Source organism: Camelus bactrianus, chromosome 16, assembly GCF_048773025.1.
Source record: "Camelus bactrianus isolate YW-2024 breed Bactrian camel chromosome 16, ASM4877302v1, whole genome shotgun sequence".
NCBI lineage: Eukaryota > Metazoa > Chordata > Mammalia > Artiodactyla > Camelidae > Camelus > Camelus bactrianus.
In genome coordinates, this window is record NC_133554.1 from 58,384,538 (window position 1) to 58,404,764 (window position 20,227).

General features: G+C 61.1%; 2 protein-coding genes across 2 annotated transcripts in view; one reads left to right on the forward strand and one right to left on the reverse strand.

The window, feature by feature from the left end:
• Window positions 1-20,227, forward strand: part of ENDOV (endonuclease V) — a 90,394-nt gene that overhangs the window by 41,899 nt on the left and 28,268 nt on the right. The gene's annotated exons all lie outside the window — the stretch shown is intronic.
• NPTX1 (neuronal pentraxin 1) lies at window positions 279-9,975 on the reverse strand. Its single transcript, XM_074343888.1, has 5 exons — window positions 9,390-9,975; window positions 8,899-9,106; window positions 6,537-6,781; window positions 5,197-5,376; window positions 279-4,423 (listed from the first exon to the last, which is right to left on the reverse strand). Exons 1-5 carry the CDS (start codon window positions 9,837-9,839, stop codon window positions 4,202-4,204), a joined length of 1,305 nt encoding a protein of 434 aa, XP_074199989.1. The 5' UTR covers window positions 9,840-9,975; the 3' UTR covers window positions 279-4,201.

Consider the following 20,227-nt stretch of genomic DNA (forward strand, 5'->3'; position numbering starts at 1 on the left):
GAAACGGGGAGTTACTCTGCACCCGGGTCCCGGTGTGGCCTCCACACACTGGGGGATCACTCCACTTCTCTCTGCCTCGGTGTCGGCTGCACCTGGGAAACTGGCAGGCCCCCTCCCCACGCCTGATGTCCGGTGTTCCCGGATGGCCGCGAGACTGCTGAGGGTCACAGGGCAATGGGCAGGCATGCACCCCCCGGGAGGGCTGCTGAGGTGGTCCAGCAGGTTGAAGTGACATTTGCAAGCTTGAGAAAGGAAGAGACATTCCAAGGAGACCACAGTCTTTCTTCACTCTTTTACTGTGTAAAAATAAACTCAACAATTCATGTCATTTCAGCAAGAAAATGAAAAAAAAAAGCAAGAATACCAGTAGAAATAGTGCATTTCCAGAATTGCTGATGGGAGGTGGCAGGTCCCATGGTTCTGACCCACTAGACACCCAAAGGCTGCAGATCATGGGAAAAATGTACAGCTTTGGTTAGCAAATAATGGACAGTGAGATACATGGGTTCTCCTTCCTATTGTACAGTATATACAGTGTGACAATGTCAACCACGGGGGTTTGCGCTGTCGTCGTTGTGGTCATTTTGGCAAGTAAGACAAAATTGGGACTCTAAGTGTTGGGCTTTTTTTCTCCTCAATGGCTTGTTCCCCTTCAACAAATGGCACTTAAGTCCGCCGTACACGGAAGTGGTAGGTTTCCCATCGTTAATTGAATAAATTTACACGCTGTATTTTAAGAGATGAGACCACGACTGCGTTAAGCCACATTTTGGTTGCCATAAGATTACAAAGGATACTGTCATCTTAATGTTTACAATCGATTACCCTCGTTTCTTCTGTCAGGGTTGGAACTGATAATCAGGTCCTTAGCTCATCCCACTAACAAGTTGGCTCCGAGACAGAGGGGCCACTGTCAGTGGCCAGTGTACAGCCTGGTCCCCAACACGCCTTTGAGAACAGGTGGCCCCCCTCTGGAGTTCACTGGAATGACTGACCCTCATGCCACTGCCCACAAGACACCCCCTTGGTCTCAGGTCCCAGGGCTGGTGACAGAGTGATCTTTGCAGTCTTAGAAAATAAACTGTGAATCTACAAAAGGAACAGAAAGCATACAAAATGTATTTCTTTCTTCCAAAATACATGCTTTCAGTTCTACATTTTGGCGGAGCCTGAAAAGTATTTTCAAGGGAGATATAGGTTGAGTTAATTTATAGGTTTGTCCTTTGCTTTCATAAAAATACTCTTGTTTGGTAATAAACTTTTTCTTCTAGAGTAAGAGAAACAATACTGTGTTATCAAAAGCAAGAAGGCTTACGATTCAAGTGGGATCTAACCCCCCAGGGGCCCGGAGAGCCTGTCGGCCACTCTCCCACCTCGGACACCCAGGGAGCTGCGGGACACCAGCTCGGCAGAAGCAAACACTGTCTCGACAGTGCTTTTTTATCTTCGTATTTTATAAAACGGCTTACCTGAGATAGGCATGTGTTATTCAGTGCAAGAGGGAACATCCATCAGATTAAGGAGTAGATGGGAACTATGTGGATTAGATTTGTGGCTGTCTACCTTTCTCGGGGTGGGCAAAGTGCCAAGTGTTAACACAGTGAGGGAGTCGGGGGCTTGGCACAGGCTCCAGTCGGGCGGGGAGGGAGTCAAACATCCGCTTCTGTCCCTGGCACCACGGGGGGAGTGGAGGGGTTGGGGAGGCCAAAGGGACGCAGGTGTATGCATCTGGGGTGGGCTCTGCCCATCTCTGGTTAGGGCAGAGGATGGCTTGTGGTCCTGAACGGACAGCTCCCACCGCGCCCACTGGGGCAGAAGGTGGTCTGGGGTCCATGAGATCTGCAGGGGCTGGTGGGAGGTGCCGACGGAGAGCACCTAGCACGCTCTGGGCCTTGCCTACAGCTCCGAGATGGCTGAAGTGAGGGGTGGGGCCGATCTGGTTGGGGGGTGGGTTCCAAGCTCTCGCTCTCTCCCGACTACGGGGATTGTTCGGCTTGCTCTCAACCTACATGTTAAAAATACTTGGTGTGTTTGGGCAGCGGGGAGAAGGGGAGGGACTCGACCTCTCCCCTGACCTCCTCCGACACCCTTGGCTTGCTTACTCAGCCTTTCCTGGTAGCTACATGGATGGTCACAGAACGATGGGTGGCACTCAGCACACAACACAGAACCAGAGCAGTTCATGCAGGCAGGGGAACACACATCGGACTGAGGAAGCACGGGACACGCCACCCCGAGGAACATGCAAACAGAGAAGATCCCTGCAGATCCACAGACGCCACAGCCCGACGGGCTCCGATGAAGCACAATGGTCTCAGGAAAAGCCACTGTTGAGCCACAACGCGCAGCCGGGCGCCTGCACTGCGCGCTCCGCACAAGAGGGAGGCATTGCAGAACGGTGACAGGGTACCGTGCAGACACCCACGCAGACACCGACACAGAGACACCAGCACAGATGCACACAGATGCACTGGGTTTCGACACAACACGGACCTGCGTTTCAGGAGACAGGTGCCCCTGGAAGGAACAGAAGACGGGAACACCTGCTCCTCCTGAAGAAATGTCTGCAGCTGTAGATGAGCCAGGCAGTGCAGGAGAATTTCTTGAAAGACTTGCCAGCCTTTTGCTAATTAGACTCCTGGCGAGAGTCCAGGTGGCCCTCGGGGTGTGCGACCCCCAGATGGTGCGACAAAGCAGGGAGATCGCCCTCCTTGGGCGTGATCCATCTGAATGCTCTTCCCTCTCATTCAACACACACACACAGACACACACACACACACACACACACGCGCGCGCGCACACGTGTTTTTCTCCCCACCTTGGAAGGACTAGGAGGAGACGTATATGTTTGTTTTTCATGGGAAAAAAGTCCAAGCCTCTGGACACTGGTTGGGTCTGTGTCACCTGCTGGTGACAGGTTGGGGGCTGCTTCAGGGCTTGAGCCCTGTAAGATGGGGGAATGGGTTTCAGGCCCCAGCCTGGCCATGCCTGGCTCCCCACAAGAGGTCCCCTGCCCCCTTGGAGGACTCGCCAAGCCAGCTCACGTGGGCCCGGGTGTGTGGCAAGAATATGGCTGTCAGAGTTACCATGGACCCGCCCATCCACTGGCCGTGTGGGGCAGGGTCTTAATCAGAGTGCGGGTTTCCCAGTCTAAAAGGTCCACCCCTGAGCCGACCCTCTGAAGCCTCTGGCCTCCCACTGCCAGAGGTGAGGGAGGGGCTCTGGCTTCCTGGGCCTTGGGTGGGACGCTCCTCTCTCTGGGGGGGCGGCAGCTGGCAGCTGAAGGGAAAGACAGAGCCCGACCTTGCCGAGTGCAGGGAGGCGAGAAGGCTGAGGGCCACAGGTGGGATGGGGGGCCTGAGCCAGCCGAGCTGGGCACGCAGGCCAGCCTCCCCAGCCCCGCGCCGCCCTCGGACACCAGCCGTAGGACACAGGCCAGGCGCTGGGGCTGGGGGACTACCCGGATCCTGGGGCCGGCCTGACCTCCTCTGCCCTCTCCAAGTGCATGGTGCCACGTGCCTTCAACCCTTTGGAGAAGAGGTCACCTCTACAACAAAATACAAGTTCTCCATGGAGAGGCCCCGGCCTTTAACAAACTGCTAAAAGACATTTATTTTATCAACATAGAGAGTTGTTGCTCTGGAATAGATTTGCAAACAAAGACGGATGCATTGCAGAAGAAGTTGCACCAGCCCCAAGGCACGCGGGCAGCCCCCAAAGTTGGCAAATACAGATAGCAGACCAGTTGTGAGATTTCCCAAAGCCACAAAGAAGAAACGAGATACCATTTTAAAAGAGAAGGCCTCCCCGAGAGACACACGCTCATAGACACACACACACACACACACACGCTCATAGACACACACACGCACACACACACACACACACGCGCGCGCGCGCGCGCGTCCTCTCACCTACGTGTGCATCGTTCACGTGGCAGCCGCTGGCTTTCGAGGTGAACGGGGCGTGCCTGAGAAACAGTGCGCGCTCCCGGAGAGGGGGGGTGCCTCGGGGACAGGTGGGAGCCGGGCCTGCTTCCCTGCGCGAGGACGAGCCCAGGCTGTGTGCGCGTGCGCGAGGGCGAGGGCCTGGAGTCATTCCTGGGGGGGAGGGAGAGAAGAGGAGACGACGGATCATCACCGCACAAGCAGGAGGAGGCGGGGGGCCGGCCCGGGACGGAGGCTCATTCCGGCCCAGGGCCTCAGTTGATCTGGCGACAGGCTTCGAATGTCCACTTGGTGGCTCCGCCGTAGATCTCGATGTGGGACTCAGCCCAGGCGATGACGTTGCCGGAAAGGGCCTTCGTGCTGCAGGTGGCCAGGTTGTACACCTCCCCCGGGGTCAGCTTGCGGTCCCAGATGTTGAAATGGGCCAGCTCGCCCACGAACGCTTGGGTGGCATCAAACCCACCGCCCAGAGTGTCCTTCAGAGAAAAGCAGAGGATGAGGGTGGGGGTCACAGCGGTGGGGGCCTAGCAGGAGGGCACCCCTGGGGGACAGGCTCTCACGTCCACCCCGGGTACCTGTCTCCCTGTCTCTGGGTCTTCAGCTATGCTTTGGTCCCCCCCGGCCACGGGGAGCTCAGGAAAAGCAGAGAGGCTGCTCCCCTCTCCCTGGAGGCAGAGCTCCTGGGGGCGCCTGTGAGGGGCCCAGGGTGGGAGGGGTCAGCCGGGGCAGTGGACAACCATGGGAGCAGGGCCTGGGGGCCCCCCATCCCCCCCGCCTCTCGTCGAGGAACTCAGATGTCACTCTCTGCCAGCAAAGGCCGCACAATGAGAACAGAAGGCCTGGGCTCTCCTGCCTGCCCTTCCCTCCTGGGTGCCCAGTGGAGACGAGTCACTTGCAGGAAATAGATTATGCATCCCTAAATGTACAGTTGGCCTTCCGGTGCCGAAGAGAGCATGGCTGCTGCTGTCGGGAAAGCGGTGGAGAGCCTTGAGGCCAGAGCCCGCTCCTGTGGCCTTTCCTGAGAGAGCCCGCCCGGGGCAGGGCTTTGCCCAGACTGCTGCGTCCCTTGCTTCCCCGGCTCCTGCTCAGGGGAGACCACTTCTCTCTCCTCCTCCCGACCGCCTGCTCCCCGCTGCCTCTCTCCGCTCTCTCTCCCAACAGCCCCACTCCCCTTTCTCTGGCTGGTCTCTGCTTCTGGGGCTCCTCCCCCTGCAGCCGGCCCCCCCTTCCCGGCCCCCATGGCCAGCACCTGCTCCTGGCCCAGCACTAGCACGCCTTGGGGCTTGATGGGGTGATAGGGCGCCAGGTTCTCGCCGTTGCCTCCCTGGGTGCCGTCCTGGTAGGCTTCCCAGACCCCGTCCCGGGTGGTCCAGGTGATGCAGATGTGGTGCCACTTGCCATCGTTGATTACGAAGGGCAGCTTGGCCACCTGGGGAGGAGAGCGGCACCCAGGGGCACGATCAGAACTGACGATCGTCCCCGGTTACCAGTCGGGCCGTTACTCACACGCGCTTCCAGTCACATCAAGCACTGCAGCTGACTTCTCGCAGCACCTGCCCCCCCCTCCCCAGACTTCATCATCTGGCGGCCCCATCCGTGGACGGGTCCCAGCGTCACAAAGGAAACGGGATGCGCTGCCAGGGGGCCTCGCAGGATCGATCTGAACACACAGTCCCCTCGCTCCTACTCGCCCTCCTCCCTCTTGGTGAGCCCAGGACACGCGGCCTCTGATGGAGAGGGCCACCCCTGGGGGCTGAGTTCACGGCCGTTTTCTGGGCCTCTGCTCTCTCTTCCAACGCTCCATCTGTAATCACCAGATCCTCTGGGTCTATAACCCGCCCAGCCTTTTTGCAGAGATGCCAGGGGAGCTGGCACATGCCTCTTAATTCTCAGACCAGCCTCTGACCTGGAATCTCACTCACCCTTAATGTTCTGGGCAGGGAGGCTGCCGCAGCTGACAAAAGAACCCTCACACCATCTTAACTTGGGGAGACGGGGCCCCGGAAAGGCAGAGCTCTTTCTGGGCAAGACGTCAAGAACAAGGGCTTGGAATCCAACTCCCAGCTCAGGTTTTAGACATTTACTACCACAGCTGGCATAGAGATGAGGGCGCTTGTGAGCTGGCAGCGAATTCCACAGCCCGCGGAGGGCCAAGACAGAGACGGCTTCCCTGGAGGGAAAGGGCACCCCTGTCACAGGGTCGCGCAGACCCGGCCCCTCCCAGGGGTACGGGGCTGAGCAGACAGACCTGGACTCAGGAAGAACCTCTCAGGGCACCTTTCGCACCCCCAGGGCATCTATGGTCCCCCCAATACGGAGGAGCAAAGCCAGCTCCGAGGCCGGCTGGGGAGAGCAGTCAGGTTTGATCTGCTGGATGGATTGGCCCCCTGGGTCATCCTCCGTCACCCCCAACTCAGGAGGCCTCTGTCTGGAAGGGCTCCAGCTTTACCCTGCTCGTGGAAGGAGGCGAGGGTGCCCCTCCCCATCTCTCCCAGGCCTCTCTTCTCCCGGGGCCACAGGAGCATCTGAGGCCGCATAGCTCAAGCCGCCCACACCCGCCCCGGCAGCCCGGGGTGGGTGGGGCTCTACCTTGTCGTTGATGAGGATCTCCATGGGGTTGTTGCCCCACTCGATGAGGACCAGCTCGTTGGCCTGGCCGGGCACCGCGTAGGAGAAGGGCGTGCCCACCCCTGGTGCCGCGCTGGACTTGAGCCACATGCACACCGTGAAGGCGTACATCTCAGGCAGGCTCTTCTTCACCTTGGCGTACATGTAGTTGGTCCGCAGTGGGAATGTGAGCTGGAACTTGTCTCCGGGGCGGCTGTCCTTCTGACCTGGGAAGGACGGGACACAGTCCTGACACCTGCGCCTCGACAAAGCGCCAGTCTCTGAAGCAGGCTTGTCCCCTGCCAGGCTCCGTGACGCAGACAGAGCAGACCCTCTGCATTCTGTACATGCCAAGAGGGAGGCTTGGAGAGGTCAAGCACCTTGCCCCAGGGCATAGGGCCGGGACCAGAGAGCTGATCCAAGGTCTCTGCACCCTGGGGCTGGCTCCCACATGGCAGCCCCCGTGGGGAGGCTGGGATGGGGGTGTGGGGAGCCGCCTGTGTGTAGCGGGCTGTGAGCATCTGCACTCAGTCTGGGCAGCGGGCGTGGGCAGGGAGTGGGTGGGTGCACACGCTGTAAAGCAACCCTCGAAGGTGTGGCCGCAGAGGAAGGAGGTCTTCTCCCTGCCAAGAAAGAGGCTAGCTCCCCTCGGAGCAGCCCCTCCGGGAGGGAGCCTGACCTGATTCCAGGATGCTGCCGGTGCTCCTGCATCCTCACCCAAGACAACCAGGCCCCGCTGCCCGTCACAACTCCCTCGAGGCCAGGGCATTCAGCAGCCCCTGCTCACTCATCTGGCCCAGCTGACGTGCCATGAGGACTTGGGTTGTTTCCAGAAGCCCATGCACCCTACCGCAGGGAGAGCTGTCCCCTCTGAGGCCCTTCCAGCAACTCTGTCTAGCCCCCTGCAGAGGGCAGGACAGCAGGGAGCCGGGAGGAGGCCCTGGAGCCAGGGTCCCCCAAGGCAACTGCTTTGAGGGTGATGCCACGAACCCTCACGGCGAACTTCCTGTGTGCTTCCTGAAACATCAGGTTCCGGGCCCCACAGCCTCCCTTTCTACACGGCCGCCAGGCAGCCAGCTGCCATGAGGTCTCCAGGGGATGCCTGTCCGCCCTCTCCCCGCCCGCACGCTCTGTGGCTGTGGCCCTGGGCGTGTGCGACTGACTTCAGGCAAAACAGTCCTGCCCAGCAGTGGGCACGGGCACCAGGCCCAGAGCCAGGGACACACACCCACCAGCTCCAGCATGGACAGCGGGCACTGCCAGGGAGCCCAGCACTCAACCGGCACCCCCAGGCCAAGAATTATTTCTAGAAGGCGTCCTGCTGAGCCAGCAACCCCACCCTCTTCCTCTAAGCCAGGTGTCAGGGAACAGAGCAGAGCTGGCCCCCTCAGAGCTTCCCCTACAGCTCAGGCTGGCAGCCCCCTGCCCTTGGAGCAGATCTAACCCCTGGCCTCTTTAGGGGGTGTTTCTCATTTCCCCGGTCTCCCCTCTTTCCCTCCCTCCCTCCTCCCTTCCCCGATCTGTTTTTCAGTTACATAACGTGCCTTAAGATGGCACTGTTTAAATCCATCCAGCACACTTTGCGGTCGAGAAGGGTCACGTGGCCCTGCTCGGAGCCCGGCAGTACCCCCCACCCTTTTACAACCTTGTTTGGTTTCTGCAACTTCAAGGCTGAGCCTCCTGAGCTCATCCGTGCGCCCGGGGCAAGATTGGGGCCAGCTGGAGATGGCGACTCAGGAACCATGGGGCTCGCAAGATGCCTGGGCTTGGGTCACTCAGAAGAGAAAACCGCGGGGGTGTGCTCAGGGCAGGGAAGGGGACCCGGAAATCCTCAGAGGACGCCAGGGGCATCAAGGGGCTGGGAGGAAACCTGCTCGGGGCCCAAATCTGCTGAGGACAGGGAGGACTCAGACCCAGCCCGTGCCCTGCTCTCTGCCGGGAATGGGGACTGGCTGGCTAAAGCCAGGCTTTCTTAGCCAGGGAGGACTTGGGCCGGCCACAGCTACAGTGCAAAGTTGCTGAAGATTAAACAAATCAGACTTGAAAAACCCTGCGAGTTTGTGAGTGTGTCAGGGAGGGTATTGGGGGGGGGGACACCAGGCATTCCCTTCCTCACTCTGCTTCCCTTCTCTGCTTCCGTTACGTCCTGAGCCCAGGGCACCCCAGCCCTGCCAGGAACACCAACTGGAGAACCTGGGGCAGGGATGGGGCTGGAGGGATGGAGGAGCTCAGGGCTTTTACAGGATGGAGTTGAGTTATGCAGGAAGCCAAAACCAGAGGCAGGGTCCCTCTGGGCCAGGGAGCCGAGACAGGCAGCCTGCCACCAACCCCCCATGACTGTTACCTTTCTCAAGCTCGCTGATCCGCTGGTGCAGGGAAGTCAGGGCATTCTCGATCTTGACCCTTTCCTCGGTGTCGTTTTTGGAGCCCCCCTTGCCCTCCTCCAGAGTGTTCACCCGAGACAGCACCTGCCTCTCCAGGTCATCGATCTTGCTCTGCAGCAGATCCTTGAGGCTGTTGGTCTGGCTGGAGGAATTGAGCCGGCTGTACTGCTGCGAGGGTGCAAGGGCGAAGGGAAACCATATCGTTACGCGCGCAGCAGGGACCGTGCCGGGAGGCCCGTGGCGCGGTCCCCTCAGGGCGACTGCGGGGGCGGCCTGGCGGGGAGCTCGGGCAAGTGGCGGTCTGCGCGGCCCCGCCAGCCTGGGGAGGCCCCAGCCGGGCCTCGGCACCCGGCCGAGGCCAGGGTGGGGGGTGTCGGGCCGGATCGGGAATGGAGGTAGGGGAGGGCAGAGGGGCGCGCGAGCCGGAGGGGGAAGAGCGGCGCGCGCGGACCTCGAGGTTCTCCAGGCGGGTTTTGAGCGACTGCAAAGTTTGCCCGAGTTGGCTGAGCGTCTCGGCGGCCGGCGTCCGAGACAGGTCGCCCATGGTGTTGGTGTTCTTGCCCGAGCCGGGCTGCTTGCGGCCGCCGCCCGTCCGCGCCTCGCCCGCGCTCGCGTCCAGCGTGCTCTGACTCTCGCAGCGGCCCAGCTTGGTGGTCAGCTCGCGGATGGTCTCCTTCTGGCTCAGGATGGTCTCCTTCTGCTGCAGCACGGTCTCGCGGAGCTGCAGCACGTTGCTCCGGAGCTCCTCCGCGCCGCCGGCGGCCACGGACGCGGCGCACATGTCGGCGTCCACGGGCACCGAGGTGCAGATGAAGCGCGTCGGCCCGAAATCCTGGGCCCCGCTGCCCAGGACGCAGAGGGCGAGCAGCGCACAGGTGCGCGCGGCGCGGCCGGCCGGCATGGCTGCGGGCGCTGGGGCCCGGCGCTCCGGGCCCGGCTCGGCTCGGCTGGGGCTCGGCGGGCGGCCCGCGCTCTGGGCGCCGTGCAGCTCGCTGCTCCGCCGCGCAGTCCGCACCGCCGCGCTGTCCGGCCCCCACTGCCGCCTGCGCTGCGGAGCCCGCGCCTTTTATGCCACAGCGGGAGGGGCCTCGGCGCTGCCGACGTCAGCGGGGGAGGAATCCCGCTTTAATTGTCTGTGGCCGGGCCCGCTGAGCGGCTGGGGTCGCAGGGGCGCGCCGTGGGGGAGCCTCCTCCTGTCTCATCGCTCCCAACCCCCTGGCGCCGCCGCGGCCTTCCCGCCACCCCCCTCCCACCGGCCCGCCCCCGCCCCAGCCAGCGCCGCTTCCCCGAAGGCGCGGGGGGGGGGTGTCGGGGGGTTGGGAAGAGAAGGGTGGGCCGGACCCCGGCCCAGGCCTTGGACTTCTGGATGGGGCACCTTCGTAGTGTCCCCAAAGCTCCGATGAGGCTCGGGGCGGGTGGGAGGCCACGGCGGACCCGGGCGACAGAATTCGGCTCAAGCCGCTTGGCCGCACTGAACACTTGAGGGGTCTGAGCCGGGTCCCCAAGGACTCAAGTCGTCGACACCTCCGGGAGGGGAGCAGAGGGGAGGGAGCTGAGGGGAGCGGAGCCTCGCGGCGCCGCTAAGTCCCGAGAGGGGGTCGCGAGGCCGCTCCATGTTTCTTAGCTGTCCATGTGGAGCTGAAAAGATGCTATCCACCCTGGGTCTGGGGGCTTCCCCACCACCTCGTTCGTGGCTCTCCCGCGCTCCCCCCCCCACCTCAGCTCTGAGCTTTGGGGACTGGCAACGTCTCCTGGGAATGACATCCCCCACCTTGTGCCGGCGGGGCAGGCGGGCACTTCTCGGAGGCATCCCTAGCGGATTAAGCCTTTCCTGCCAGCGAAGCCGGCTTGATTCCGGGCAGACAGTGCCGCTGGGGCTGGACGCTCCCTGCAGCCCCGGGGGAGGCTCCGCGCTTGCGAGGGGGCCCCATGGGCGGACCCTTCCGCGCTCCCCGAGCGCCTTCGCATCGCGGAGACGTGAAGGCACGTCTTTGTGTGTCCGTATGCGAGTAGGGGTCCGTTCCTGTGTCCATGTCTATGTGTCCGTGTGGGTGTTGGGTTTTCTGGACACCATGCATCCCAGCTCTTCCCACTTCTCCGCTGATGCGGAGGGGGCCCGGGCCTTGGGAGGGGGGTGTCCCACCTGCGGAGCTCCACACGATGGCACGTTGCTCGTAGTCACCCAACTCACCCACCCACACATTGGCGCCATTTTTCTGGGCAGCAGCACCGCAGATTCCCGTCCAGTTTCCGGCGCCCTGTCCGGGGCTCCTGACCCGGGGCCTGGGCCCCTGGCCCCCAAATGAGGATCAGAGCCAAAAGCGCTTGGGAAGCCACCGCTCCAAGCTCCCAGTGTGCAGAGGAGGGCACTGAGGCTCCAAGACTCCGAGATCCGGCTTGGGGCGAGGTCGAGCCAGGGTTAGAGTCATGTTCCGTGCGGCCCCGCTGACACCCGCGTCCCACACCCCAAGCCCTTCATGCTGCAGCTTCCGCACACTGCGATGGCCCAGCTGTTGACAACGTGTGAGTCTTTGCTCGGAGGGACCCACGGGCAGCTCTGTGTTGTGGGGCTGGCCTCCTGCCCCATGGGTGGAAGATAAAGCCAGCTCTATAGAGACTTTTTTGGGAAGCCCTGTTCTCCTTCCTCTCGTCGGCCTTCTCCCACCCCCTGTCCCCGGGGCTCTCCGCGCTTCCCTTTGTTGGGCATTTCAGCCTTGAGCCCTCCCGGAGCCTGGGGATGCGAACCTGCGCGGCCCCTACACGTCCTGCGTGTGCCACGGCCTCCGTTTCCCGGCGCCAGAGGGACCCCGCGGCCCGCACGCGGCTGTCCTGGGCTCGGCGCGCCACAGTCGGGGGCTGTGCGGGGCTCTCCCCCACGGCGATTGCACTCGCCCACTTCGGAGCGCTGAGACCTGCTGCGGCTCACGGCCCGGCCCCAGGCCGCGGGAGGGGGCTGGCCACTAGTGTCCCACGTGGGTCTGTGACCCGAGAGCCCCAGGCCAGCACGCAACTCAGGAAGAATCACCTGTGCGAGGGACACGAGAGCTTCTGCCCCCACTCCCAACCCGAGACCGGATGGGGTGACCTCCCTGCCGTTTAGTCGGAGGCCGTTCCCCTCGGGACCCTGGGAGCGAAGCTATCCCGTGCGCAGAGATCGCGTGGGCGCGGGAGAGGAGCCCAGAGGGGCCGGGGCGGGCTGTGTGGACGGAGCAGGAACCCTAGGCCGACCCTCGTGTCCGGAGCCCCAGGAGCAGCGGACGCTTGCCCGGACACAAGGCAGGGACTTGGGCTTTTACCGCCAGGGGAGACATCGGCGGTTGGCACCTCGGCACTTGGGCACTGAGGGCCAACTTCCCAACCGCCCCTGCCCACCCCCACAGGATGGAGTAGACTGAGTCAGAAGGGGAGGAGGGGCCCTGGGGCAACGTCCTGGGGTGCTGGGGATGCTGGGAGGGAAGTACGGAGCCCCAAGGGGAGGGGACGTCGGACGGTCAAGGGCCCGGACCCTTTGGTCCCGCGGGCGACCTCTGCGGAGCGCGGCGTCCGCTAGAAGGCGCTCTGCGGGACACCTGCGCAGACATGCGGGCTCTACTCAGACAGGTGGCGGGGGGAGGGGAGGGCACTCGACTGCGTCTCTCTCTGCCTTCTTCAAATCCTTGTAACTGGTCCCAGGACCCAGGGCAGGCGAGATTCGACCCTGGTCGTGTTTGCGGCTTCCTCTCCCTCCCTAGAGTTCGGAAGGCTAGACAATCGAATGAAGGGCCGCCTTGCCCAACCCTCAGAGGAGGAACCACAAGTTGACTAGCTGCCTGGTCAGACGGAGAGGGGATGCAGGGGCCCCCTCCTGTGTGTACATGCGGTTCCCCGGGTCTGGCTGGAGTCCCATACCCGGTACCCAAACCGCCGCGGGGAGGGGGGCTGGGAGGGGGGAGTGCCGTGTGCACGTGCAGCGTGGGTGGGAGGAGATGAGGCAGTGTCACATGATTGTATGGTTTTCCCTCCTCAGGGTATCAATAGATGTAAATAACCTAAAACGCACAGATAATAGTCAAATGTAACAGAAATAATTAGGAAGTGATGAGTTCTGACTACGTATTACCTTTGTGCTCAATATAATTTAGATAATTGTAAGTGTGTGTAATTTAAATTTCAATGACGGCTGTGTTTAACAGTCAGCGTGCAGATGTAGCAGGCAGCGGGAGCCAGCCAGGAAGAGGATGGAGAGGCCTTCAGGGGTTAGACTTGGGGGGCTGGGGGAGGAGAACCTCCGAGCAGGGGGAGCAAAGGGGGCCAGTGGGGAAGCGTGGCCCGAGGCCCCGGGCTGTGGCCTGCGCTGAAAGGCAGGCACAGGAAGACTAACGGTGGGTCAGGCAGCGTTCCGGGGGCACCGGTGTCGCGGAGGGAGGGTGCTCAAGCCTGAGCTGTGCCCAGGACCTCACTCGTCCTGTGGTTTCTATCTCCTGACTCTGTTCTCTTCGAGGGCCAAGGCCATGAGCTGGTCTAGAGCAGGGCAGAGCTCGCCTCTTTGGCAGGCAGTAGGGGGGCGCGCGGTGGGTGCTGAGAGGCCACAGGCAGGGGCTGGGAGGGTGATGGACCCAGCACAGGGCCCACCCACCACTGGACTCTGAGCCCATCCAGCAGGGGGCGTCCACTCTGTCTTTTGAAATAGTTGCCCCTGCAGGGAAGAGACTGGGGAGCGGAGGGGTAGGGTGAGGCAAGGCCTGGGGACCCCATCTGGGAAGAGGAGAGGGCAGGGATTCCCACAGATCCAGCTCTGGACACGGTGGGCACCTCAGACAAGAGTCTGGTCTGCATCACTGTGGAGGACATTCCATGGGCCCTGCTGGGTGATCTGGCATCTCGCCTCGGATGGGAGGACAAGGCAGGGTTTTACATGTGCGGGGACATGTCCTGCTCTGCTCCTGACAGGCCCCACCCACCAGCCACGCTGGTGTGATGGGGACAGGTCCCTGCTGCCCAGCTTAGCTGGGGGAGAGGCCCCACCAGAGCTGTCCCCTCTGCCCTCTTCTCGGACACCCCTGCAGTAGTAGCCCTGTCTTGCAAACAAGGAACTGTCCTTCGCAAAGCCCTTTTCATTCACTTGCCTTCCTCAGGCAAGGCAGGGCCGTCGTCCTCACTTGGCAGACAAGGAAGCCGAGGGACGTCAGGGGTCTCCCACATGTTCGGTGACAGCAGAGCTCTGGTCTTTGTGCTCCCACTCAGCCTTCTCTCTGCCCAGCACAGGGCACCCCCTGCCCCCAGGCCGGGAAAGAGCTGCCGGACCTACAGGACAGGGCGGCAGAGAGGAGGTTCGAAAAGGGACGGTGGCCTATCCTGCCCAAAGCCTGTGTGGAGGCAGGTCAGGCTGGGTCCTTGGACCCTGCACAGGGAGCTCCCCACCTGCTGCCCCTGCTTCACCACAGGCTGTTCAAGTTCATGCCCCTCATGTGAACAGCACTAACCTCGTGGCTGCCACGTGGGGGCTGACCAGTCCCGGGCTGTGGTCATTAGTGTCGGACAACTGGGTCCCCACCACCGGGCCTTAGACTCCTTGCACCCTGAGGGGTTTTCCACTGCGAGGGCCCCCTTCCTCTGAGCCACCCTGGGCAGCCGCCGACCCAGCCTGCCCAGCACGGAGGCCTGAGTGGCCTCCCCCACTTCTGAACCGAGCCCAGCGCTGGGATCAGGGTGGGGAACAGGCGCTCTTGACCTGTAACTTGCTGACCCCAACACACAGAAGCTACAGGCACGGACTGGAGCCCTTCCCATCTTGGGGAAAGCTCTTCTCACTTTTCTCCAAGCAGGGGTTTCTGGCACCAGGCAGAACCGTGGGCACTCAGTACAGAGTAAATATCCATCGCATTTGCTCTCAGTTCAGCAAATATTTCCAGAGCATCTATGGAGGGGCCGGCGGGTGCCGGGGCCAGGGATGAACACAGCTGTCTCTCCATCCTGAGGGCGCTTGGCCTGGCACGCAGACGGGTGGCCCACCTCCAGGGCGGGAGGGGTTGAGCAGCCAGGGGGTCTCCTGAGGAGACGGTCCCAGAGCAGGGTCTTGAGGGATGAGCCGGGGGAGGTGGCTGGCGCAGGCGGTGCTGGGGGTGGGGGTGGGGGTGAGGGGCCTGCGTAGAGGGAGGGGCCGTCTTCCATCTCTGAAGGGTGAAGTGTAGGACAGGGCAGGAGAAGGCTTGGACGAGGGCTGCCGAGGTAGGAGCCACGAGCTGGTCCTGTCGGCAGGAAGGCACAGCTGCTGTCCCGAGTGTGGGAGGTTCTGCCTGGGAGGGCAGACTTGAGGGGGACACCGACTGAGAGGCTGCTGCTGGCTGACGGGGGGTGGGAAGGAAGTGGCGGCAGGAGCCAGGGTGAGAGAGATGGGTCTGAGAACATTTGAGAAGATTAAATCGTCAGGCTGTGGTGATGACTTGGGTGTGAGGAGTGAGCAGAGGGAAGGAAACTGGGAAGCTTCCTGGCTCTTCCAGCTTGGGGCGAGGGGGTGGTGATGCCACCCACTGAGGAGGGGAGAGTCTGGAGGGAGGTGGGGACCACGAGTTCACCCTGGGACATGTCGCGTCTGACGTGGCTATTCGACAGCCAGGAGGAGGTTAAAATGATGAGGTCCAGGTGCTTGGCCCCCAACCCAGCATCCAGTAGATGCTCCATACTGTCCGCTGAGATGACTGGTCCTGAGCCGACGGGGGCTGCAGGTCAGGAGGGAGATTGGGGCTGACGACGGGGCCCAGGGGCACCCCGAGGACAGTGGAGCTACAGCCGGTCAGTGGGGAGGCCACCCAGGAAGAGGGCGCAGGAGCGCACCCAGGACCCCTGTTCAAGGGACCGTCAGTTAGGGTTTCTAATCGAGAGTGATGCTGTCAGGTACCGGACGCCAAAGTGCTTCGCAGCACTGTCTTCCCTGCCCTCCTGACAACGGAGCTAGTAAATTGGAAAGCCAGGTCTGGATTGACCCCGGAGCCCCCACCCCGAAACCCATTTGTGTCCTTCTGTTTGGCTCCCTCGAGCTCCCGGCATCTGGCTGGTGGGGTGGGTTCCGGGGCCGCCAGCCCGCCTGTCCTTCCACATCAATTTCACCATCCGCCAAACGCCAGGAGAGGGCATATGAAATATAAAGCGAGTTGAGGCGTAAAAGTGTTTCAGAATAAAAATGGTATGTACCGGTGAGGGATCACAGATATTACAAAGTCTGTGCCTGGATGCCATCACTCGTACCTGGTGGGGGGAGCGTGGGCTCCGGGCTCACGAGCCTCCTGCCCTGGGGCCTGGGCTCGCTGGACTGAGGCTGCAGGCCGCCAGCTCGGGGAGGAGCCGACGGCCCCCGGTGCTGCGAGCGCACCAGAGGCCACAGCGCGAAGCAGCACCCCTGTTCCCCGCCGGGCTCGGGGGACCTGTGAGGCAGCTCGGAGGGGGCTGTCCTGCCGTTCGATTTCCCCCATTTTACAGATAAGGCGGTCGAGGCTTCTTGTGTTTTAGTGCTTTGGCCTGAGCAGCACAGCTCACTCCAGTCATGCAAGACCTGGCCTTCTGTTTCCACTCATTCATTCATTCATTCATTTACTCATTCGGCAAACATTCTTCCAGCGCCTGCTGTGTGCTGCCGGGAACTCCAGACAGTGGAGGTGCGAGAGCCTCCCAGCTGAGCTTCTAACAGTTGATGTTTAGAATTTTCCTGGTTTCATGCTTCAATTTCACGCACCTTCTTAAAACATTGGCCTCCGCCGCCCCAGCTGTGTTAAGATCCCTCTGAGGTGCTGTCTGGCTGGGGTGAAGCATGAACCTGTGAGCGACTTTCTGGCCAACCCCCTACCCTGAACGCCAACATCAGAACGATGCAGTGGGCACCCTCTGGGGCCGGGTGAGGCATGTTGGGCAGGAAAGGAGCCCAGCACGTGGGCTCCGGGGTCACGGCCTTGGCCACCAGCTGCGAGACTCTGGATGGACGTGAGGAGGACGTCAGGTGGCGCACAGGAGGCACCCAGCGGGGCGGGGCTCACTCGGTGGGCACGTGGTGGCGGTGGTTAGTGGAGTGATATCATGGTGCTGTTGGCCCACACTGGTCCGGCCCAGGTAGGGTCTCCGAGCCAGGAGGGGAGCTGATGTGACGGGCAGGAAGCAGGGGGACTGTGCACCCACCTCTTTTTTTCATGATCCTGAGTCAGAGTCAGTGTCCAAACCTCTCAGATCCTGCGGGTGTGGGCATGTCATGAGGATGAAACAGGAGCTCCTGGGAGAGGGGCCCTCCTCAAACACCCGTTCTGTGTGTGTGTGAGTGTGTGTGTGTGTGAGTGTGTGTGTGTGAGTGAGGAGTGGGGCAGAGAGGAGAAATCTTAAACTGTCATGTGGTGGGAAGAAAACAAAAGAACGAATCCTGACATCCTGTTGGGATGTCTTAGGGTCACAAAGCCTCCTTCTGGGGAAGGTTTTCACTTCCTGTTCCACTGTTTGCTGTGCACAGAGACAGCCCAGTGCCCTAGGAGGCCGTGCTGCCTCAGGAACGTGCAGGAAACCGGCCAGAGCCACCCTCACCCGTCCAGCCCACCCCAGCTCAGGACCAGCCCCGCTGGCTGACAGTGACTCGGGCGGGGTCCCCCAAGCCAGCTGGCCTTAGCTGTGACTGTCCCTGAGGCTCGTTGCCGGGGGTGAGGAGGACGACCTCCCGGAGGACCCTGCGCCGTGTTCCCTGATGGCTCCTGGTCAGCCCGTCCATCTCCAGCCGGGAGGGAAGTGAGCATCCATTTTTATTCCTTCTAACGGGGCCCTTTACTCGGTGCTGCCCACGGGCCAGGACAGCACTGGGCGCCGCGCGGGGCACAGGGAGGAGGAGCTGCCCCCAGCCTCCTGTGGGGGTAAATCCGCCTAAACAAGGGATTCTTGCAGCAAGGAGCTGTGACAGGGAGCGCGCCCATCACCTCTGGGCCTCACCTCCCACCGCAGCCACTGCTGGACTCAGATCTAAACAGGCTGTGGCCTGCTCCCCCCGGCCCCCAGTGCAGCCAGGTGGCCCTCGCTTCTTCACGGCCCTGGGGCTTCTCCCCCTGCCCCGGCAGGAATCTGCTCTGCACACTAACAGCACGCTCAGAAGTGGGGGGTGGGGCCACACTGGACCAATGGTATAAAGAATGATGGGCAAGAACCTTTCTGTGCTCCCGGGCAGATGGTCCTGGGGTGGCTCATAGGCGTCTTGGGAGGTCCCCCGGGCTTAAGCACAGGTGCCCACAGCCATGGCCAACTCCATCACTCCATCACCCTTGCACTCCTGTTCCTTCCTGGACCACTTCACAGGTAAACCACCTACCAGCCTCTGGCTCTGCTTTTGGGAGAACCAAGCTGACTCAGGGCATCTGTGGAGCACACAGCAGACCCTCGACCCAGGCAGGGGGTCGGGGTTACCTTCCCAAGGGAGCGGTGTTTAAGATGAGCTCTGAGGCAGGAGTGAGAGTTGTCTGGGCAAAGAGGTCTTCTAGGGGAGGAAAGGGGCATGTGCAAAGGCCCCGAGGCAGCAAGGTGGGCATGTTGAGCACAGAGCGTGGGATGAGCAGTGGGAGGACGTGGGGTTCAGCAGGGCCTTCTTGTAGGTCACCCTGAAGGCTCTAGACTGCACGAGAAGGGTTTGGATCAGGTGTTTTTTTTTAAATTGACACATAGTTGATTTACAATGTTGTGTTAGTTTCAGGTGTACAGCAAGTGATTCAGATATATATATATATTTATAGTTTTTCAGATTCTTTTCCATTACAGGTTATTATAAGATATTGAATGCAGTTCCCTGTGCTCTACAATAGGTCCTTGCTGTTTATCTATTTTGTATATAGTACTTTGTATCTGCTAATCCCAAACTCCTAATTTATTCCTCCTTTTTTCCCCTTTGATAACCATAAGCTTGTTTTCTGTCTGTGGGTCTATTTCTAGTTTGTAAATAAGTTCGTTTTTATCACTTTTTTAGGTTCCACATGTAAGTGATGTCATATGGTATTTGTATTTCTCTGACTGACTTCGTATGATCATCTCTAGGTCCATCTATGTTGTTGTAAATGGCAGTATTTCATTCTTCTTTATGGCTGAGTAGTATTCCATTGTGTATCTATATTATACCACCTCTTCTTTATCCAGTCATCTGCTGATGGACACTTAGGCTGCTTCCATGTCTTGCCTGCTGTACATAGCGCTGCTGTGAACATGGGGGTGCACGCATCTTTTCAAGTTAGCGTTTTCATCTTTCCCGGATGTATGCCTAGGACTGGGATTGCTATGTCATATGTTTTTTAGGTTTTTAGTTTTTAAGGGAGTCTCCATCCAGTTCTCCGTGGTGGCTGCCCCATTACATTCCCACCAGCAGTGTAAGAGGTGCAGGTGACTGTATCTGAAAGCTTCTTCTGGCCACTCAGTGGGGAACGGGTGCGGCACTGGCCCCGAACGACAGGGAGACAAGCTGGGAGGCTGTCCCCGTGACCCGGGGGGTGCGGCTGGGAGCAGGGGTGGAGGTGCGGAGAACACCCAACAGGACGCCTCGCGTGGCAGCGGCGTCCCTTCTGTGGGAGTTCCAGGGCTGACCGTATGGGCTCTGGCTTCCGTGCCGTCCTGGGTGATTTTGCAGGGGCCCGGCAGCCCTGTCTCCCCTCCTCATGCTTCTGACATGGCCCTGCTGGCCTGCTCGCCTCTGTCTCCTTACCCCTTAGATCAGCCTGGGGACACCCCAGCTTCACCCGCTGTCCGTAACCCCTGGCCTTGAAGCGAAAGTGGAGAAGGGTGGGCAGTGTGGCCTGTCTGTGCCCCGTGGGGGCTGCTCAGATACCCTGGACGTGCCCTGAGTGGCCAGCCGCGTGCAGGCTACACACTGGTGCTAAATCCTCAGACAGGTCACCTCTGGGGTCTCGGTTTCTTCAGCTATGAAGGAGGAATGTTCTCTGCCTGCCCAGAAACCAGGTCACGAGCACAGCGAGGACCAATGGTGGGCTGGCATGAAGCGGGCTGGGGAGCTGAGGAGGAGAGAGCAGCTCCCTGCTCTCCCACTGCCCGAGGTCCAGCTCCTGCCTGGGGGGTGGGCTCTTCCCCCACCCCCACCCCCGTCTGCTCTGACTGTAAGTGCCCAGGCACCCGGGTGTGGCTTCCAGGGAGGGTACTGCGGGCCCAGCTCCACTGGCCTGGAGGGGCCAGGCTGCTTGATCCAGCGGCAGGCCTTCCAGATCCTGGGTGGGCTGTGGGCACCCCGTAGAAGGGGACCCACATCAGAGCTGGACCAGGTGAGGCTGGGAGGGAATGCAGCAGGATGGAGACCTG